Here is a 22,703-nt window from a genome sequence, read left to right on the forward strand (position 1 = left end):
AGAAAACAAAACAGCTTTTGTTGTTTGTTTTAATGTGGACATTGAACTTGTTATTTCTTGGATCATTTTTAGTTTTGACCTCATTCTCCATGGTTTTATCCTGATACCTTCTTTAAGTGAATTAAAAACTAAGTAAAAAGCTCATCTGATTAAGGTTGAGTTTTAAAACTTTGTGACTCAACAATAGAGTTTTTTTTCATTTGCGACATTAAGACTTCACCAAAAAGAGGCATATTTAAAACTATATCTAAATCATAATTCTGCGACTCGTCTAGCCACAGATTTAAGATAAACATGTGAAAACTGTGAAATCTGTGCCCACCGGCTGCTCCATCAAACAAAATCAGCCCCTCCAGTTCCTCATATCAACTTAATCTCCTGTTGACTTTTCTGCCCAATCTCAGCTCTTGTCTCTGTTTGCTCAGCAGACAGGTTCAGCGCTGCCTATCAGTGTTTGTAGTTACACACTGCTCTATTACAATGTTTAACCGGCCGCCCTGCTGGCACACATGCTGCTGGATTTGTCCTGTACCTAATCCTATCCAACATTACCTCTTTAACAGCTTCTCATGTGATGCCAGTAAGGAGCTAACGACGCCAAAAACACAACAACGCCGCTCTGTCCCATCAGCTGTTACCATGCTGTATCCACCATACAAGCGCTGAACTGTTCAGAGACCGTACCTGCTAACGGGAGGCCAGGTTACGTCTCTGCCTCGCAGCCATTTGTGTCCCTTGAAAGCAGCAGCGCTGGGTTTTTTGGGCTGAAGCAGTGCCTTGTGGTTTGCATACAGCTCCCCTCTGGACTCAGGCAGAGTGTGCGACTGCTCGTCTCGTCCTCCGGGGAGCGACGGAAACATTCCCTGGGAGGAATTCACCTCGGGAGTCTCTTGATCTGCTGTTATAAATACCCTATACAGTAAATACAGCAAACTCCTGGCAGGCGCGCACAATGGCTTCTAAAACGGTCAAAAACGGCTTTGAAGTAAAACCTCTCTGATCTCCATTCCTGCTCTCAGCCAGGGTCTGGTCCTGCTCAGTGTCCAAAGAGGGAAAAGTTTCAGTGAAAGGCTCCATCTCTCCGCTGTGGGTCCAGTCCGCTGCGTGCCGCGCTGCTCGGTGGGTGTAGCAATGAGACCTGATTCGGCAAAGGGCTCAGCAGCATCTCCGTCAGTGAACTAATCCGGGATTGAGCCGATCGGAAACACAACATGCAGGGCTCAGGGCCTGTGGCCACCCCCTGCTGCCTCCCTCCAACGCTGTGCACAGCCTGTGGGCAGTTTGTGCTCTGTGTGTCGCAGCATGCCCAGACAGCCAGGAGTATGACAGGCTGAGGGAGGCTTTACATGCAAAACTTTACACCAAACACCCACTGAGAGGAGGTAAACTGTTGCTTTTTGATGATTAGTCTGAGCAAAAATCAGCAACTATTATCTCAGGTCAAAAAGTGTTTGATAAGAGACATGCAAAAGGAAATTTCTGCATAACCCACTCTGTAAAGCACAATCTAGAAAAATTAAGCTAATTAATTACAAGATTTGTAATTAATTAATCTAATTAATCACATTTTAATCTTATATCTGCTCATGGTCCCCAAATAAAGAATCTGAATTCATTACAAAATTGTAGAGTATGGAAGTAAATTATGTTTTTCAGTAGGGGGAGGTGGGGTCTGGTGCAGCTTGTCAATCAAAATCCTGCTCGTAAACTACTGTGGGTGAGAGCGGTGTGCTCTTTGGATGAGAGCTCAGCATGGATATGAGGAGAAGATGTGAGATGACAGAGACATAACGAGATGCTGCAAGTCAGAAAACTTCAGGCAGCTCACGCTCCAACTGAGGATGTGTAGCGGTCGTTCAGAGAGAAAGAGCGGCGCCATCGTGAGAAAAGACGACGGAGATCATGGAGAGAATCAAAGAAGAGAGTCCACTCTTCTTAGGTAGTTTTGGTTTTTACAAAGTCACAAAAAACAAGATTATTTGTGTCTTGAAAGATCGTTGAAGATGCGCTGGAAATAAGCTAATCGCATTAATCTTTTTCACGCATTAATTTGGGGTGTAATTAATTAATCTAATTAATGCATATCAAAAATATTAAACAAACCCAACTCACTTTTCATCAGAATGTTGTTAACACTCATTTTCAACAAGTTGAGAAAAGTTGAGAGACTTAGTTTTTCTGAGTTGGGTCAACATAGAACAGTAAACTTCCCCACAAGATGTTTTTAATTGATCACTTCACACATGCAGAAATAAGCCCTGATCTACTTGGCGATTTATTCATCTCTGGAACATTTGTGGGCAAGTCCACATGTGGGGATGGGAACCTTTCACATCTGAAACAACACGATACCGATGCCCGGTACCTGGCAATCAGTACCAGTACCCAACAGTTAGAGGTGTCCCAGTGCGATATTGATATTGGATATCGGTACGATATCAGCAAAAAAAACAAGTATCGGTGTGGTCAAATCTCCGATATAAGCAGTTTCTGTTACCCATTGGTTAAAAATAAATGGGTCAGTTTTTCTTCATACCTACTGTTGCTGATTACTGTTCTTTGTTTGAATAATATCACTTAATCAAGCCTTTTCTAACATGACAGACATACTACAAAATAAGTAATAAAAGTATGCATGTTTAATGCTGATATCGTATCAGATTAATATCGGTATCGGCCAATACTCAATGCTGCAGTATCGGTATCGTATCGGAAGTGAAAATGTAATATCGGGACATCCCTACCAACGGTACCAATTTTCTGTACTTTTTTTGTGTTTATATGGTAAAAAATGAATTTGTTTAATAATAAAATCTCATTTTTTTCAATCTATCATATTTATTCTATCATATTTAATCTATCATTCTTTATTCTTCAGTATATAATCTTGCAATGCTGTGTTCATGCACAGCATGGAAAATCGCCTACTCTTCCACTCCCTCACAGTCACAAGGATGTGTTTAGGTACCTAAACATGGTACCTTTTGATATAACGTGAATCAGTACTTGGTACTTTGACTGAATTCAGTTGGTACCTATAACAGTACCTAATTTGGTACCATCCCTATCCACATGCACTGAAAAAAACTCAGTCCAACTCACACAATTTTTTTCCAAAAAAATAATGTTTTAAGCTGGACTAACAAAAAATAAATAAAAGTCAGATGAGCAGAAAAAGGTTTTAGCAAAGTTATCACAAAGCTTGACCTTAAACTAATCTAGTTGTATTTCCTTGTTTTATTAAAGTCAGCAAAACTTCATTTTTTGAGGCAACAAATTTCCATAATTTTTTGAGTTTAGTCAACTATTATGATTTTTTTTTAATGCAACAAACCACAAACAAATCTTTATGACAAAGCATGCAAAATGTCTCCACGCTTTGGCCTACACATGCTACACAACTAACAGCCAAACAAAGACCAGTCTATACAGCTCCCATGTGAGGAATCGCTTGCAAACAAAAATACGGCCACCAGCATGACAGTGTGTCACATTGCGAGCACAAATTAAGTTAGGCAGATCAGTGTGGGTCACTGCAGCTTAGTTATAGGGCTCGCAGATTAAAATGGAGCTTGACTGAACAGGTTCGGGAAATAAGTTACACTGATTTAGAGGATTTTGGAAGAAGTAGCAGCTTACCTCTTTTCCACGCTCCCTAAAATGCCCAGCTTGAAGGCATCCCCGGGGCTAATAGATTCAAACGTCATGCTCTATAACTTTCCCTGTCATCTACACGCCAAATGAATTACCCTCAAGTGAAAACCTGTGGGACAAAATCCCCAAACATGTCCTCAAACATTCCTGAGAGCGTCAGGCCAGGCTGTGTCCACTTTCTGTAGCGTTACTGCATCACCATTCGGTCCCATAGTTGCATAATGTGGAGGCATGCTCCTTTGATCAGTTACTCCCATTAGTGGAGCTGTAAACGCAGAGACGAGCTCCATGCGGATGGGCTGATTAGAGAAACGCAGCCTTTTACAACCACAGCTGTTGAGAAAGGAGGGAAACGTCCTGTCAATGAGTAACTATATTGCAATAATAAGGATGTGAGACAGTGAGAGCGTTTCAGATGTTTCATCAGGACAGAACTTTCACACTTTAAACTCAGGCTCACTCAATGTGCAACATCTTGCACAACTTCACAGCTCTTTTATTCGACTTTAGACGCATTTATTGATGATGCCTTACTTTATATCTTCTTATTTCACTCATATCTGATTACATTATGTCTTCTTTGTTTACATTCTTACTATTCCCTATGATATTTCAGGGTTCAAATGAAGCTAAATTTATTCTGTCCCAATCTAAAAACTATCACTTCTATCTAACTATCTATCATCATATTTATATTATCCCCTAGGTTGGTTAAGGGTCGAAAGGTGCCAAGAAACTGCTTTTAAAAATCTAGTCCACAAGCCAAAATGGTGAAATCACTTTCATAAGACAGTGAACACGTGCAGGGATGTAAGGGGGGTGACGCAACAATGTCGCAACATCACCTGCCAGGAACACGCTAGTACAGCAGTGACAAACAAGCCTCTGTCATCAAATGATTTAAGTTTTAATTTCAATGCAGGGTTATGAGATTTTAACCAAAGTACACGGCAAAAGAGATGAACATTCTCCGAGAATTTGTGTCCTAAAGAAGAAATTATGTACTTAAGGTTTGTGTTAGGATGGAAACGTTAGATATGCTGCTCTCTGTCCAGGAACACCTAGACTAACAAGGAGTCAATTCTCACGTCAAAGGTTGACGTGAAAGTGAACAATACCACTGAGCTGGAACATGCAAAAGATATTCTAGTTTATTATATTTTAATGCAATTTAAATATTTGAAGATAACATGGAAATAAGCCTCACTGTGCAGCCTGATGATGGGAAGACATTTTCATAACTGAATTCCTTTTGTTGACTTGTATGGACCCCATTCTGCTGTAATAAATCCTGCTTGTTTTCAAAGATTTCGTCCTATTTTTGCTAGATAAAAATGCTCTAATTGGTTCTCCATCCCTCAATTATCTTAATCACTTTTCTTTTTGCTTTGTTTGCTTTAATGTTGGTTTCATGCATTTACAACTCTGCAATTTTTTTTGTTTTGATCAACTGACATTCAATACAGATCCCAATCTCACAACAGAAATGGACTTATTATCAGGGCAAAAGCAAGTTAATTGCAAAGTACGGTAAATGTCCGTTCAGGGCTTCCGTATGATTAACAACAAACCCACTAACTGTTAGCTTGCTTGCTACGGTACATGACTGAGTAAACAGCTCTCAATTATCATAGCTACAAGACCAAATAAATACCGTAATGAGTTGTATTTGTGTATTTAATAACCACAATTTACTATAAACATATGATTACAACGTTACCACTCATTTTTGTCACTTTCCCTAATACCTGCAACTTCAGCTAAAGGCTAATGTCCACGGCTAGTTAGCAGGTGCCTAGCATTCGCTAATGCCCCTGGTGAACCTGATGTTCTGCCGAGTTTTGCTACTCAACCAAAAGCTATTCGACACTCGAATTATTATGGTGTATTTATTCATGTTTTCTCATTAAAAAAACAGCGTTGAGTTTATAAAAAGAAACCATTCAAAAAAAAAAGTCGTACGCTAAGATTCAAGAAGAAGGCTTTCTCATGTATGTTTCCAGTACATTAACGTTTCATTGTGGCTAAAATAATAATTAAAAAAAAAAACCCACTATTATCCGCTCACTTCCGAAATTATAAGAAAATTAAATGTTTATATATAAAGTTAAAGGTATGTTAAGAGGCTGAATAAGAAATTTATAATAGTTTTTAAGGTCGCTAAACTGGGTTGCATCAATTATGGGTATGGTTACAGTACCCTGGTTTGCGGCTCTGCGCATGTCCGGAGCGCCTCTCAAACGGTAGCACTATTTGACAGAACACCAGTAAAGCTGAATCCCAAACAGTGTTTAACGAATTTTGTTGCAAAAAAGTACAGAAAAAAACTTTATTGTGCCACAGGAGAAAGCCTCTGTACTCGAAGCAGTTAATGTGACACTCTAAATAGTTTAAAGTTAATTTATATTCTGGAGATAGCTTTACTAGCATGGTGACGACGTTAAATTGTACAATATGGTTAGTCAAATCCAGAGCTGTTGTCTGATTTTACGAAATAAAAGTGCTGTTCCCGAGCCAAAGCGCTGTTATCTCGTTGCCATGGCTGTAACAACGCTAAGCGGCTAATGTTATGTCACCAGATAATTCAACAGCCCCATGCTTCCCTCCGTAACACAGGCAGCTAGCTCGCTTTAGCTTGGCAGCTAATGCTAAAGACATCAACTGTTTACACTCTTACCTGAACAAACGTCAAAAAGAGATCCTCAAAGGTAGATCCGTTCAAGCCTTTCTCGGTAACAAGCGAAGAGAGACCGCTGTAGTATTCCTTTGCTTTGGAGATTAGCTGAAGCTAACTCGAATATGATGCTGACATGCAGGAGCAGCGTTTCAAATCTACTGGTTGTCAAATCCTTCAGGGACCTCTCCACTCCGACCTCTCACCCTGCAGCGAGTACAGCAGGGACAGGGCGGCCTCTAGTGTCGATACAGACGATTACAACGGGTTGAATGAGACTTTATTACACAAATACAGACTTTGTGATAATACATATAAGCAGGGAAATTACATGTTTTGTCGTTATTATTCTTTTAGTGTAAAAAGTGATTTTTCACATTTTAATCTACTGTATATTACTCAGCCCACTGTCTATCATAAAAAAAACTCAACATCCTTTTGTGTGGCTGTCTTGTAAGGGTTAAAGGGGACATATCATGCTGATCCCCTGATTTAATACTTACATATAATATAATAAAATTGAAAACAAGACCTTTCACCCCCTGAATTTTCAAAAAATGAGATAATGTATTTTTTCTGATATCCTAGAACGAGATTTGATGCCTCTGAAAATAGGTCATTGCCATTTGGCCGAGAGATTTCGACCTTCATGAAGACACAAGGATCCTGTCTTTTTATTGGAGTAATCTGATAAAGCAGCTCCTCCTCTGTGATGTCAGTTAGTCACACAACCGCCACCGAGGGATACACCCACCAAGAACCGACTGACTGAGTGCTGGATGCAGGGACTCTGCTCTGCTTAGCAGCTCGGCTTTACATGGTGAATTAGCAGTTAAAACACTGTAGTTTTAGCAGACGTCGTAATACTTGTGAGACTGTGATATTTGCATGCTTGTTCTGACATGCACTGTGAACCTGGACCACAATAATGCTGTGGTAATAACATAGTGACCAACTGACGGTAGAGGCGATCTTTAGACTACACTTTCAGCATGATGGATAAAACAGACAGAGAAGGGTGAAGGAGCAGGATGGAGCCCTGTTGTAGAAATAGTTTATTGGTGAAGTCTGCCTATATTTCCACGTATAAACAATACATGTTACATTAACGGTTTAACTCACCACACTGAAGCGTCCTGAGATGATCTGTGTCCAGGTGGATTTTCTTCCTCCTGAGCTGCAGAACCATCCAGGTCTGACTCGGGGTCCAATACAAAAGGACGTTTCCTACACTCTGCCATTTTATTAGTGCTATCAATGCCTTACGGTGAAGTTTTGGCAAACAGCAAACTCGCTCGGTCTGCTCCATTCAATGTGGCGATTTTGTAAATACTGCCATGCTGCAAAAACCGCCCCCCTGGCTCTACCCCCTCCGCCCCTCTGATAGAACTGACCAATCAGAGCACAAAGGGCTGTGACGTTGCGAGGTTACTGGAGGTCATTCTGGATACGGAGCGTTTCTATGAGATCTTCAGAATGGCCTAAACTGAGGATATTGAGAACGCTATTGTGGGGCAATGAAGGAACTAAATGACTTGTACTGAGGGCAGAAATGCTTCACAGGCATCCTAGTCTGGCATAGTGAAAAGGAGAAACACGCATGATATGTCCCCTTTAATGATAATGTGTTTGATTAAGGCAACAAATAATTACATGCCACTTGGGTTGTCATTGTTAGTTTTCTTTTCATGTTATTTTCTTTATGTGGTTTTAGGGTTGGGTTTTGCAAAAATTAGCCTTTAAACTAAAAAGAATGATCTTTTTTTGTCCTGAAATCTTTCAGACTAGTTGTAAAAACTCTTCATGAACACATATTCCAGCTAACAATATTATTGCTCAAATAAATACGTCTACACACATATAGCCTTACAGAAAGTGTTGCTAACAGTGGAGCATCAGGTTTTGTAGCCTTGCCAAGATGAAACTAAAGACCTGCAGCTGTATTTACAGTAAAACCCTTACTGTGAAATGTTAAAGTAAGGTTAAAAGTAGGCACTGTTCCCTTTAATGCACCATAGCCATCACACACCTTCCAAAGATCAACATGACAATCAGATGACATGTTGTGTTTTTCTTAAAGAAGAAGAAAAAGGCAGTAATTCAGGGGTCTGTGTGTCGCTCTATAGTCAACCCAGGGTCCAAACTGGGCCATTTACAACAAAATCAACAAACTGTTGCATTTTGTGGCAATATGAAAAGTCCATTTGCAAGTAAAAGACAATCAGTAATGTTGATGGTGCAACTAAAGAACGGCGCTGGACGTCCCAGGAGCAAAGAAGGAGGCTCCTTTATCATGGACTTTATACTGAAAGAGTTTCTTTGGAGTGTGCTGCCCAACATCTTGTTTCCGCCTCCAGCACACCTCAACCTGAAAAAGAGAATATTGATATTTGTCTCAGTTGCATTTCTGTACATAAATGTTAACAATAGAAAAACAGTGGGACCAGAAAAGTATCTGGAAGAAAAAGAAGTCAACATGAAAAGAACTGCACAGACAAAAACACACCTGCCCATGTATGTCCCTGCAGTAGCCAGTGGGGAGACCCTGTACATGTAGGGTGAGGCTACACTGGTGGGTCAGACCCTTTAGAAGTCTCTCTGAGCCTTCATCGTCGCCATCATCCTCCTCTTCTTCCACATCACAGCGCGTTAGCATCACCACATTTCCCTGGAGCCACAAAAAAATCCAGTTTGAGAACAAACCCCAAACATCTCAGTAAAATCTGATGTGAAACAATGCACGCATGTAGGCCTGTCACGATAATCAATAAATCAATTATCGGAACGATAAATAAAAACGTCCTCGGTAAGTTTGCCAGCCTCGATAAATTGACACATGCAGTGTCAGCAAAAATGCGATCTTTGGGGTGAAGACGGGGCTGCTGGCGTGTACACACGGAGAGAGCTGAAGCAAGCGTCCTGAGGGGTAAGGAGGGAACACACGCTAATATGAGTGATGGCACCAAAGATACGGTTCTTAAGCCGCCTGCCACAGTCCCAGTGTGGGAATATTTTGTTTTTTATCAGAATGAACAAAGTGTGAGCTCATGAACACCAACGAGCTGATATGTTGCATTTGTTTGAAAATAGTGGCAACGAAGAAGAAGAAGGGGAGGTGCAGCGGAGCCTTGTTCTTTGACAGTCCGCTCTTACCGAGGCTTTTGGTCTGCAAAGTAAATAGAAATAAAAGCGCCAAATGGTGGCGCTCAAAGACAGATACATTGCCAAAGAAATGCAGCCCTTCAATACGGTTGAAAGCCAGAAATGTTAAAAATGTTTGACAGACAGTACGGATTGACTGGGAAAAAGTACATGTTACAAACAATTCAGGAACTGTATAAACACCCTTTTATTTAGGCTATAGTTTTTATTGTTGTTTTTTTGGGGGGGAGTTTCGTTTTTTCTTTAGAGTTTCTTGCTTTTGATATGGTGTACTCACTTTATTATCCCATTTATCATAATTACATCAATGAAAAAATGGGAAAAAAATCTAAATATCATTAACAATAATAAAGTTTATTGGCAATAATATTTTGGAAAATTATCGTCTAGCAAAATTTGTTATCGTGACAGGTATATACGCACGTTTGGGATGCTGTAATCTAACCTTTAGCAGTGAGCAGACGGTGGCTCTGCAGTAGTGGCTGAAGTCAAGCACAGCTCCAACGCTGACCCCCAAACTTTGCAGCACGCTGAGGTCGTCCACTAGCAGAACAGGTGGTCCCCACTCCTCTGCCTCATCAGAACTGCTCAAACTGGACCTGATGAACTCATACAGACTCTTCAGGCCAGCAGCAGGATCCCTGACGGAAAACAGACAACCAGAGAAAAGAGTGGTAGCAAGCTGTTAGACTAACTAATGCAAGTTTAACACCAGTTTACAATTTAATATCAATTAATTAGCAGAATTCTCAATTAATACCTGAGGAAGTCCATGGCTTTACTTCCTGTGTTGCTCTCTTGAGGGATCAAAACCGACAAGGACTCACTCAGGCCCTCCAGAAAGACCAGCTGACCCTTTTCCTTTGCTTGTAGTAAGCTCACACCCTGAGGACACCAATACAAAACAGGTTAGTGCAAAGTTATCCAGACAAGCGACCAGCTATATCAACCATTCAACCTGTGAACTATGGTCCCAAATTCAAACAAAATGTAAATATAAGTCATTTATGAGAAATTATGTTAGACTCACTAATCTCTGACTGACAGCATGGTAGTGGTTGAAGGACTGTACCAGACCCAGGAAACACACTTTGCAGCGTGCTAACATAAAAATATAGATAACAACACATCAGATTTGGTTAACATGTACTTAGTGATAATTAAAAACAGGTGTTACTGACTCACCTCGAAGGTAAAATGAGAGGAAATGATGTATGAGGAAAGAGGCATCACTCTGTCTGTCTGAGATTAAGATGAATTCTCCCTGAAGGTAAGAAATAAATTACAAAGATTCATCAACAAAATGTGTCTTATGAAGCTTTGTACATCATGTTTTCCAAAAAATTAAGAAATTTCACTCCTTACCTGTGTGATGCTGTCAGGAGTAGTGTTCAGGATGCTGTTTAGCTCTGTAAACATGGCTAATTCAACTGCTCATAAAACAATATAAATCGTGTACAGGTGAGCAGAAATTACGTGTCAGCACTGGAGGTGTCAGCAGACGTTGGTGTCAAAAATGTAATATGTTTAAATCCACGCCAGGGCGTCAAATTTAGGTTTATTTGACTATTTCCCTCTCTACTATGCTAGCTGCTATGCTAAGGCGGTGCAGCATGCTTACCAAGATGAGTAAATACTCAAGAAGATGTCTCACTCTGTATCTTTCAGACAAGTCGCGTAACAAGAAAGCCGTTACCAAACTCGCTATCATAAATAATTAATTTTATTAATCTTTTTTAAGTAAGTTAAAACGAAATTTCTAGAAGCAATTTTTATATTAAATAAGATCTTTTATTGGAGATTGATTGCAACGCTGACACCAAGGTTCGTCTTTCTCAATAAACAATCTTTGTTGCCAATCTACGACTTCTTCGTTGCGTTTATGTTCTTGTAATCAAATCGTCACCGCCACCTGCTGGTTTTACAGTGAACTTTACCATCCAACATGTGATAAACATAAACTTTTAGTTTTTACTATACATAGAAAAAGCTGCGCAATATGAGTGTATAAAACAACACAAGTAAGTACGTTTTTTTAGGTTAACAGATTTATATCTTGGAGGACAAACAATCAATAAATATTTATCTTCCTTATGACAATCTTTAATATGGAAATCTGTTTTAACAAACGACACAGTGGTGAGCCTAAATAAGATAATTTCTTCAATCTGCAGCTGTATTCAGTTTATATGAACCTGGTTCATAGTTAAGCTGTCTATTCAACAACTTCTTCTATCTTATAATTTCACTTTTAGACACTGAAAGCAGCTGTGTATAAGCTCATCTGTAGAAAGCTGCCACTGTTATCAAATTTCTAATGTTATAGTTGAGTATTTTGCACAATGGCACAGAAATACGCTTAAATGAGTCGACCATAGAGAAATGTGACTAAGTATAAAAGTTGATTATGATTATTAGTATTATTATGCAACTTTCTGCTGCCAGGCTTGTTTTAACAGCTTAAATGCTGACATTGTGTTGATGCAGTTTCTATCTAGTAACATATTCTATAAATATTTAATGCATATTTTATAAACATTTAGTGCAAAAGAAATGTGCTGCTCTGATTCTGATTGTTTAGTATTAATCCATCTTACACTGGAGCTCCATTTCTAACAGCTGAATAATTCACACAAAGGTAACAGGGGAGAACATTTACACAGGATCCTTTCTGGAGCCAGCAGATGGCAGTGTGTCACTCTGAAGCAGCTTCCTATCAGCGACACACCAAGGCTGTGGCTGCGGTGAATCTGAAGTTTAATCTTTAACCATGTTTCATGATGACCTACTAATAACAGAGCTCTCCTAAACGTCTCAGACATAGTGATAGCATTTCTGAGCTGCTGCACTGCAGCTCATGAATCATGCTTCAGTATTTACACCTGATCATCTTCACAGCAATATGAGAGGTTAATTTTTCATCTGTTCTCATATTACCAGAGAAAAAAAGTAAAATAAGATGATTCAACTGACATTTTTTGACCTCAGAGCAACATCAGTATTCATTTGTGTGTTATATTCAGCTGTTATATTGAGCATTAGAGAGGGGTGAGTCTTACCTAAACACCAAAAATTAAGTCTTCAAAAACAAAATGATGAGAATGAAAAAACTGGAAGATGCTGAAAGACTAGAGCGGTGTATAGTGAAGACGTCATCTATACGACAAACATCTTTCATTTTATACCTAAGCGTTTGAACTATTATCAAATATGAGACACTGGTAAATATGTTTTTAGAGAGTTAAATGTAAAGATCCAAACCCTGCCACCGCTCTACTTCACCTCCTACAACATCAACAGCCCACCAACTTTCCATGCACCTGTGGCTAACCTCAAGTTTTACAGCCCTGGAGAGATAACTACATCTACAAAAAGACTCATCTGGAAGAAAATAGAGATTGAAATTCTTTGAAAAAATTCTGAAAGTTTTGTTCTGTTATTTTTTTTTTTATATCATAATTAAAATTTATTTTCTTTTAGGTTTTTGCAAATTTTTGACATTTGAAAATTTTCTTAAATTATTTGCAAATTAAACTAAAGTTTTTTTTTTCAAATTGCAAATTGTATAAATTTCAATGTTTTTTTTTAATTTTTGCCTGTTTTTGAAAAAAAATTGTTTTTTTTTTAATTAAAAAAAAACTTGATTCAAGTTTTTGTTTTTTGTTTTTGCAGATTCAAGAAATTACATTTTTTTTATTTTTGGTCAATTTTTCTAATTTGAACATTCCTTTAATTTTTGAAAATTTACTAAATTTGATTAAAAAATGTTTGCAATTTTTTGAAATTTCAAAGTCCTTTATTTTTTGACAATTTTTGCAATTTGATTTTTTTTTTTAATTTTTGCAGGTTTACTTATTAATTGCAATTTTTGAAATGTCAGTCTTTTTTGACATTTCTTTTAAGTTATGCAAACTTACTAAATTTGATTTTTTTTTTAATATTTGCAATCGTTGAAATGTCAGTCTTTTTTATTTTTATATATATATATTTTTTTTACTTTTTTATTTTATTTTTTATTTTATTTTATTTTTTTGTTAATTTCTGAAATTTAAAAAAATTTCAACATTTTTCCAGGTATGATAAAAACAAAGAAACTAAGACTTTGCATGTACAATTTCATAAATTCAAAGAACTTTCATTAAGATAATTATTCACTAGATTTTAACTTTGTATAGCATTTTAATCATGTTATTGTCTTTATTGTGAGGATAAAGTAGATTTTGTTGCTCCTGAATTACTTTAATCGACTTGAGCTGAGGCAAAATGGCTCCAATGAAAGTAAAGGTTGCAGACCCCTTGTCTACATGTTAGCCTGTTAGCTTTACCAAACACATACCAAGCTATTAATTAGGACATGCACACAGGCATCATATAGTTATTGAGTTCCTACACGTGCAGGGTCTGTAACTCTTCCAGCAGAGATTCATTAAGCACCAGACGCCAGATTTATTTCACTTGGCTGTGGAAGACGTGACTGAGTCAGACCTGAGTCTTTGAGAGAGCAGACTGCCTGCCCTGCACGTGTTGGCACAGAAACATGTATGTATAAGTGAATTCATGTGTTTTCGTCTCTGCAAAGGTCAGCTGGGGTTGGAAACTCCCACGGTCCCTGAAGTGATCTCCAGCATAACACCAAGGAAGAACAACGTCACAATGCACAGGTCAGTCCAAGCGAGTGTAGTAAGGGTATTTATGTTGACAGATCGTACTCAGATTCATATTGTCGTGCAGGTTTTTTGACTGCAGTTTGTTGTGGCTTTATTTATTTATTCCAACTTTAATTCATGAAACATCTGGAAAAAAACAAATAAATAAGAATAAAAGCAAAGAGCATAAATTTCTTGCACAGAAATCCTTTAATGTTGGTCGCTCCTCCAGGCCGAGCAGTCACACAGTAAAATATATCACTCAGTTCACACAAAATATATCATCACAGTTTTCAAAACATACCACAGTTCGTAAAATATATTTTGTATGACGTCTGCCAGAGGAGGTCACCGTTCTTCTAAAGCAAAGTGCAAACCAGCGTCGTCCAGACTTGTTCAGGACTCTTTCTGTTTCACATGAACGCCGTCAAAGTGCTACGTTTACATTCCCTTCACTATTCAAGCTGACATCAGGACTAGATATGAGGTCATCAGGGCGTGTAGGGGTCTATAGTCCAGGGTATGGGCCTCTCGTAGATGACGGAGGCAGGCAGGGAGCGGGTACTGACGGGGCTGCAGATGGAGCACGGTGGAGAAGGAGGAAACACGTCGTCCTCCCACCGCAGGACTCGGCCCTTGGCTTTGCTGGTGATGTTCACGGCTTTGGTGCGAGGCCCGTTTTTGATTTTAGGTTTGCTTTGAGGCAGCCTGCTGAGGTAGACGTCGTAGTGGGCCAAAGGACCCTTGGAGGACTGGAGCTTGGTCCTCTTGACGAGGTGGATCTCCAGGTCGATGGACACCTGGCAGTGCAGAAATCACGAGTTAACGGCATGCAGGTGGAGAATAAACGGACAGGTGTGCTACTCTAAAAACAGACTGGATCAACTGGAGACACCATGAATTTTTTTTCAATGACTGTTTTTGATTCCTTGATTCAAGGGTAGAGAGGAAAAGAAATGAGGGGGTCAGACCTTGGCCTTGTTTTGTGGCATTTCCGGGACAGGTCCCTAGAGCCACGTTTCAACCACACGGTTCAGTTCCGTTCGTCTTGGCACGGCAAGTATTTTACGGTGTTTCCACAGACTAATCCTGGGACGGATCCCCAAATAACCGAGATGAGCCGTCATACTTTTTGGGACCCTTTTGCAAACTAAACCGATCTGATTCCAGAAGGTGGAGCTACAACACTGCAGTCCGTTGATTGGTCGAGAGAATTGTCACTTCCTGTGCGACAGTGGCTACTCAATTTCTCACTGTCTACCCGGAAACAAAGCTTGATTGTTCTTTGTATCAAAGAGCCACATGAAAATCACAAAAGAAGACGAATTTCAGGATGTCTTTCATTGTTGCTCTTTGTTTACTGTGTCGAGTTTTTCTTCTTTGTTGGATTTATTAGCTGGGTACACTGAGTCACACTGCTATGGCGTCACGCTCTTATCTAACTGATGCAGCTATCGGCATCCAGCTTACACCCCGCCTACCACCAGGGGGCACTGTTGGCTGTGGAAACACAAACAGGATCAGACTTAATTGTACCAAACCATACTGATCCAAACTGGACTGCTTGGTGGAAACAAGGCTCTAGTACATCCCACTTTTTAGTACCCTTCCGTTGGGGTGCCAGACATACCGATTCCAAAAATAAAATCTAATCAAGTGTTTTTGTCTTATTTTCAGTCCAGAAAAAGTCTTCTTTCATTTCTTTCGTTATAGAAAGACAAAAATGAGGTCTGAATTGCTTGTAACGGGTAAAAAGAAATCTGCTAATGGAATATAAGAAAAGTTACTTGTATTAAGACATAGTTTTAAGCAAATTTTTCTTGTTCCATTGGCAATTATATTTTTACTTGACACAAACAATTCAGCGCTCATTTTTTGTCTTTAAACAACTTGAAATAAGACATTATTCTTGAGTGGTCTGGTGAATTTCGCTCATATTAAGTCTTATTAGACAATTTTGCTTAAAGTAAGACAAAAACACTTGATAAGATTTCAGTTTTTTGCAATGAAGGGCACGGTTGGCTGTAAAAACACAAGCAGCGTCAGGCTTTACTGATCCAACCTGTACCAAAAGCCCTGTTTCCACCAAGCAGTCCAGTTCAGATCATAGACTGTAAAAAAAAAAATGGACGTCCGCTTGCTTGACTCGAAGTGAGGTCTCCTCAAAAACTGCTCCCCCTGGTGGCTGGCTGCAGTATAGGTTTAAAAATACAGCTTTCCGGTCATTCCTGATGGAAAAGATGATGAAAAGTTTTGTTTTCATTAGTTATTAGAGGTTAAAAACAAGGCTTTACGTAACGTCTAACGATGATTAACAGCTGACGTTCTTGTGTATTTTTTTCGGGGATCGTAAAATATGTCGGGAGGTAGAGTCAAGAAGTGATTAGACTCTTGAAAGAAAAAAAATATATATTATTTTTGTCACCCAGCTCCACTCAGATTCTCTCAGAATCCCTCATCGTCTCTACTGAGCAGACTCTGGCTCCAAACTGCTTCAATGGCCTCAAAACCGTAGAATGATAAATGGCGGAGCCACGCTGTCCGCTCTATATACAGTTTATGGTTCAGATCAGTACGGTTTGGTACGATTAAGCCTGGTCCTGTTTGCATTTCCACAGCCAACAGTGCCCCCTTGTGGTCGGCTGTGTGTACGCTGGATGCCGATAGCTGCATCAGTTAAATAACAGTTAAATACCAGCGCGACACAGTGTACCCCACTAATAAATCCAACAAGGAGGAAAAACGCACCACAGTAAGCAAAGACCTTTGTGATTGGCATGTGGCTCTTTGAACAAAGCCCAATCTAGCAGCCGCTGTCACACAGGAAGTGACCATTCTTTCGACCAATCAACGGTCTGTGGTGTTGTTTAGGCGTGCCAAAAAGTTTGATAGCTTGTCTTGGTTATTTGAGGATCTGTCCGAGACAAGCCAAACTGAACAGCTTGGCAGAAGCGGGGCTAGACTGTACTGATCCGTACCGGACCACTTGGGGCTTTTGGTTTAAGGTGAAATGGAGCTCAAGTTCTGGTTTTATGCAGGGCTGATCTGACTTGCTGTTTTCAGACCCCAGCTTCATGGTCATCTTAAGGGCTACTGTAGATAATGACCAAATTAAACCTTAGATGTAAACAAACACCACCTTTGCACCAACCCTTTCCCATCACAGTGTGAGACTTCATGAAGTCGAGCTTTCTCTGTATCATTCGTCTTCCTGAGGAGAACAGTACTCTGACATTACTCTCAGCGCTCTGAAGTCACAGCCATCAAACTGTCCTGCTGCCAAACCCGACGCCCATTCAACACGTAGCCCAGCAGAGAGGGCTCTGGGGGGGTTACTCTGCTTCAGACGGGTAACATATCGCTGCATTTCCATCAGAAAAGAATCCAAAGGGTCCTGTTCTGATCATCAGCATTCCTCAGAGCCTCATTAGTAAACTAGACGCTGCCAGAACGATTCATTAGACTTCACCCCCCCACCACCACCCCCTCGCTCCTCTCCTCCTCCTCCCTTTGGGTTTCAGTCCCTTCTTTTCAGGCGGCTTTGTAAGACACACTGTGTGCATGTGTGCGTGCATGCATGTCTTTCTAAATTAAGAGCACGGCGCAGTTTTCTGGAGATTTCTGTGTTGGCACAGCTTGTGTTGATCTAAGCACTTTCATATGTGTGTGTTTCAGCACACATAGAGGCATGATTCTGTGTGTGTGTGTGTGTGTTTGGAGTGTGTGGCTCCAACATGCATGTGTGCCTGCCAGCATCAGCCAATCACGGCGGCTCCTTCAAGATCCGAACACCATCATTCCACCACACCGTCAGCCAATCACAGCCTGCTGATGAATCCCGAGTCCCAGCAGGTTTGACTCGGAGCAGCAGATGGAAAAAAAAAGGAGAGATCTCGTCATGCTTTCTCCATGTTCTCTGCTTCCTATTTCCTTCCCTTATACCCTTAGTTTCCTTTGACACATTTTCTACCTCAGTGGACTCTTTGTCTGCAGACCAATGCTTCGTTTTGGCTGAAATAAATGAATGAAATTTAATACAGTTCTTTTTTCTACAGCTTGAAATGTTGTAGTTTCTATCACACTTTTCTACATTTATCAAACTCTAGACTGCTAGATGCCGTGCTGTAAGTCTGGGGTTGAATCCCCGGTTTGTGGGTTACCTGTCTGTGTGGAGATTGCTGGACGGGTCAGTTGGTGACTCTGAGTTTCCAGTGGGTGTGAGTGTGTGCATAAATAGTCATCTTTCTATCTCTTCTTGACTCTACTTCTATTTTACAATCCCCGAAAAAAATACATAAGAACAGCATTTGTCGATTGTTGTTAAACATGACATAAAACCTCATTTTTCTCTTATAACAAATGAAAATGAAACTTCAAGAAAAGAGGACTTGAATTCAAGACAGTCAAATAATGTCTTCAAATCACCACAACAATCGAACGTGAGAAAAATTTCTACCAGGTGTATTTATTTTCTAAAGTTTGACCACAGCCCATCTGGAATGACTGGGGAGATGAATTTTTTGACTGATACTGCAGCCAGCCACCAGGGGGAGCAGTTTTTGTGGAGACCTCACTTTGAGCCGAGCAAGATGACGTCCATCTTTTTACAGTCTATGATCGCAACATGCTTAAGGAGGACCCCTGACCTGGATCAAAATGTATGGGTTTTTCCTAGGAGTTGAAGAAATCATCAAAATACGAGCTATCAGGATTTTTTGTTTGACAGAATCAAATCAGGATTCTTTCTCAAAAAACTTTTTTTTTCAAATTCAACTTCTTCATTTCAGTCTTTGTTTATTAACTTGATTGGACAAAGTTACCGCTACCGCAGAGGGCGAAATGTTTCTCTCTGACTCACAGGATGTGGATTTGATGGGAAAATATGGCTCCTGATATAGTCTGTAGACATTATAATTATCATTTAACTTTTTCTCATGATCTGGTGTTAAAAAAAGCAAAAAAAAATGCACAAAAATCGTATTTATCAAAGAATTACAATGTAAATCGAATCAGCGCTCCAAAAGTCGTGACAGAAACAAATCACAAGAATAGCATATTGTCGCAGCCCTAGTTCTTCCTAACGCCCTATATGAGTATAATATACAAATCTATAATCTTAAAAATGGTGAATGAAGAGTGAAGATGTGTATTCAATTCTGCACATCTTGCTGTTTTAAACCATACATACTGTTTTAGGGTCAAATTTGACTCAGTGTCCAGAAATAGGTTTTGGATCCCCCAGCCTGGGTCACGCATGGGTTGTTTTGGGGTACCTTAAAACTGTACGGGACATATTTGTCACCATGGGTACCAAATTTGGTACATTTATTGGTAATGACCAAATTCTGACTGTAGTTATCAAACGGTACCTCAACACATCCCTAGGATTGAGAGGAAGTGGAAGAGTAGGTGATTTTCCATGCTGGACATGAACACAGCGAAGCAATTTTATGTATTGAGAAATAAATATGTTAAAATGAAAAGAAAAAGAGATTTTATCATTAAACAAATAAATATTTATTGAAATATATTACATCTCCCTGTGCATGCGTGGGTTCTCCCCTGGTACTCTGGCTTCCTCCCACAGTCCAAAAACATGCTCATCAGGTTAATTGATCACTCTAAATTGTCCGTAAGTGTGAGTGTGTGTTTGAATGGTTGTCTGTCTCTATGTCAACCCAGTGATTGGCTGGCGACCAGTCCAGGGTGTACCCAGCCTCTCGCCCAATGACAGCTAGGATAGGCTCCAGCCACCCGCGACCCTGAACAGGATAGGTCAGGACAGGTTCAGAAATGAATGAATGAATTTATATTACATATAGTTTAATATTACTAGTACCCAAGGTTGATACCGTTACCGAAAGACAGGTACCGGGCATCAGTACCGTATGGTTTAAAATGTGTAAGGTATCCATCCCCTACACAGAGGTCATGGGGGGCTTCAACACTTTAATGGTGTAAACCATGCTGTAAAGGTAACAGTAAGTAAAGGTCAAATTGTATTTACACTACAACAGTTTTAGGCTAAAATCCAAAAGTTTTGTTGCGTTTCAGCCTTGCGTTTACACAGAGACAGGGTTTTACCCGACCTAAAACGCAATCTTTTGAAAACAGCCAGAGTGGGATTTTTCTGAAACGCTGCCGACACCGTTGCTGTGTGAACAGTAAACCGCCATTCTCAGTGGGAATGCTGACGTCACACTCCACGCGTGTGCATACAACAGTTCAACAGTACCGTTGTTACGATTGTCATGGTCTACCATGTTGTGCTTGTGCTGCTCAATCTGCTGACTGTCTTTATACCAAATGAGCATCTGTTGCTCCACTTCTGCTCTTAGCATTCACCAATACACCAGATGATCGGCCCAACTCTACTTCAGTGGAGATCTACCAAAAGTGGCTTCTGGTCAAGACAGTTATAGCGCCACCTACAGGCCTGGCATGCTTACTACAGTGTTTTCAGTTCTGTATAAACACAGATTTTTTTTCGCTGAGTTTAAGCGTTTTTGGATAAATTGTGTAAATGTGGCCTTAATGTATAGTCTTTTTTTTTTTTGAGAAACGTGACCACACTTGAAGGACAGACTGTATTTAGATTTCCCGAAGCCATCATGAGCTAATCTTCGTCTCCAACGACTTCCTAGAAGGTATTTATATTCGCATGAATACCTAAATAATGGTGGAACTAAGCTCAGAAATGACCATAATTTTGTCCCCCTCAGCACACCGTAGTTAAGCCACTGCAGCATCTTCCTGCTTCCTGCTGCACCACTACACTACTTCCAATTTATCTATCGCTAACGTATTTTGAGTTTGAGCGAAGCATGCAGGCGTAACCACATCACAAAAATCTGCAGAGAACAGATTCATGTGTTGAATGAAGCAGAAACTGGAGACTAGAGGAGTTTCAATTGGCGGCAAAGCAGCCAATCACGGCCCAGTTCCCCATTTCCTATTATTAAATTAAAAAAAAAACATAAAACCAATCTCTAAAAAAATCCACATGAATCAGCACAAGTACAAACAGAAGACAGAAGCCAACTTTCCATAAAACCCATACTACACCCAGCCAGTAGAGGGAGCTCTTCATGTTTCGGCTTCACTTTGGAAAGGCTCTCATGTCGTCCATCTACTCTCAGAGTCTATAATCCTCAGTGTTGAGTATTAATGCCTTAAATAAAGTGAAAACTCTGTGGAAGCTAAAACCTGTCCCTGTGTGTTTGCAAATACGTGTGTTTGTGTGTAAGCGCAGTGAGACAACTGTAAGTGACAGCCGCACAGCTGTGGAGGAGAGGATTAGGGTCGTCTGGAGAGATGGCAGGATTTAACTTTTAACCTGATGTGGAGTCAAGAGCAGCATTAAAGCTCAGAGAGGCGACACTTTATCACTCGACGTCTGTAAAGCTGCAGAAGAGACTCTTAATCTGCCTCGTACAGCCCGTATAAGTGTGTTTTTTACTGTATGTGTGTGTGAAGGCGGAGGAGCCCGGAGGTCACTAAGTTTGGATCTTGTTTGCTGAGATTGTAGCATCAGAGCGGGTTTCCATGGAAACCGCTCCCTCTGTCTGAAGATGCATGAAATTGCCGCCAGCAGCCGATAAGTGGGTGAAGCAGAGACAGAGAGGGTGATGGAGTTAAAATGTTTGGAAGGTCAGTGGTAAGCAGTGGAAAATGCACACACTCACACTTAAACACACTCACACACTCACACTAATGTGTCCTTTCGCTGCTCTGACTGATACGGGACAACTGCAGCTGCTTATCTCAGAGGATCAGGTGTCATGGCGTTCATCAACGATCCTCCCTTTAACATTCTCACGAACGCTGTGTCACATATTTCCAGCTCTGTCCTTGAACCCTGTAATCTGAATTAATCTGATCCTGGATATCTGTGGACTGACATCATATGGGGCGCTGATTGTAAAGTTGCACCTACTACAAGTAACATTTCTCCACATTTAGCTTTAAAAAAACACTGTTTGTGCAGATTCAGAGAAATATTGCAAAATACAGTGGGGACAATAAGTATTGAACACGTCATTTTTATCTCATCACATGTATTTCCAAAGCTGCAATTCAAACAAAATTTCTACCAGACATTGGTATTAACTCAAATAATCCACACATGAAAAGAAATCACAACGCTCAGGTTCATAAATAATGATTATGTGGAATTAAGTACGATAACACAGGAAAAAAGTATTGAACACACCATGGAAAGGCTGAATACTTTGGCAAGGAAATGCACCATACCACCTGAAATCTGTCAGTGATTATTACTTGAACTTCCAATTAGTGCAAACCAACATCAGCTGGGCTAGAGCAAATTGATGGTCCTATAAAAAAGGTTGTTTTTTCACCAAGCAGTTAAATACCACACACCTCATGATGGGTAAAGGCAAAGAGCTCTCTGAAGACATTCACAACCTGATTGTTGCTCAGCATCAGAATGGAACTGGTTACAGACTTATATCAAAGCACCTGAATATTCCAGTCAGCACCGTTGGGGCCATTATTCACAAGTGGAAGAAGCACCACCTTACCATCAACAGGCCACGCACAGGAGC

General features: G+C 40.1%; 2 protein-coding genes and 1 long non-coding RNA gene across 5 annotated transcripts in view; 1 reads left to right on the top strand and 2 right to left on the bottom strand.

Moving 5' to 3' along the window:
* Positions 1-6,513, bottom strand: part of scap (SREBF chaperone) — a 51,283-nt gene extending 44,770 nt beyond the window's left edge. The window contains exon 1 of the mRNA XM_074683497.1: positions 6,332-6,513. The gene's annotated coding sequence lies outside the window, so the exon portion shown is untranslated. The remainder of the gene's footprint in view (positions 1-6,331) is intronic.
* A 1,275-nt stretch (positions 6,514-7,788) lies between these two features.
* elp6 (elongator acetyltransferase complex subunit 6) lies at positions 7,789-11,265 on the bottom strand. Its single transcript, XM_074684415.1, has 7 exons — positions 10,856-11,265; positions 10,676-10,754; positions 10,521-10,591; positions 10,251-10,375; positions 9,936-10,131; positions 8,835-8,996; positions 7,789-8,696 (listed from the first exon to the last, which is right to left on the bottom strand). The coding sequence occupies exons 1-7, from the start codon at positions 10,907-10,909 to the stop codon at positions 8,571-8,573; spliced, it is 813 nt and encodes a 270-aa protein (XP_074540516.1). The 5' UTR covers positions 10,910-11,265; the 3' UTR covers positions 7,789-8,570.
* LOC141801391 (uncharacterized) overlaps positions 10,328-22,703 on the top strand; it is an 87,303-nt gene continuing 74,927 nt past the window's right edge. For 2 of the 3 annotated variants that reach the window (XR_012599392.1, XR_012599394.1), the window contains exons 1-2: positions 10,688-10,760; positions 14,070-14,151. This is a non-coding gene — a long non-coding RNA (uncharacterized LOC141801391). Of the gene's footprint in view, positions 10,399-10,687; positions 10,761-14,069; positions 14,152-22,703 lie in introns of those variants that run through there. The other variant, XR_012599393.1, reaches the window with a different exon arrangement.

This window comes from Halichoeres trimaculatus, unplaced genomic scaffold, assembly GCF_033239565.1.
Source record: "Halichoeres trimaculatus isolate MK-OKI-2021-1 unplaced genomic scaffold, fHalTri1.1 fHalTri1_scaffold_12, whole genome shotgun sequence".
NCBI classification, from domain to species: domain Eukaryota; kingdom Metazoa; phylum Chordata; class Actinopteri; order Labriformes; family Labridae; genus Halichoeres; species Halichoeres trimaculatus.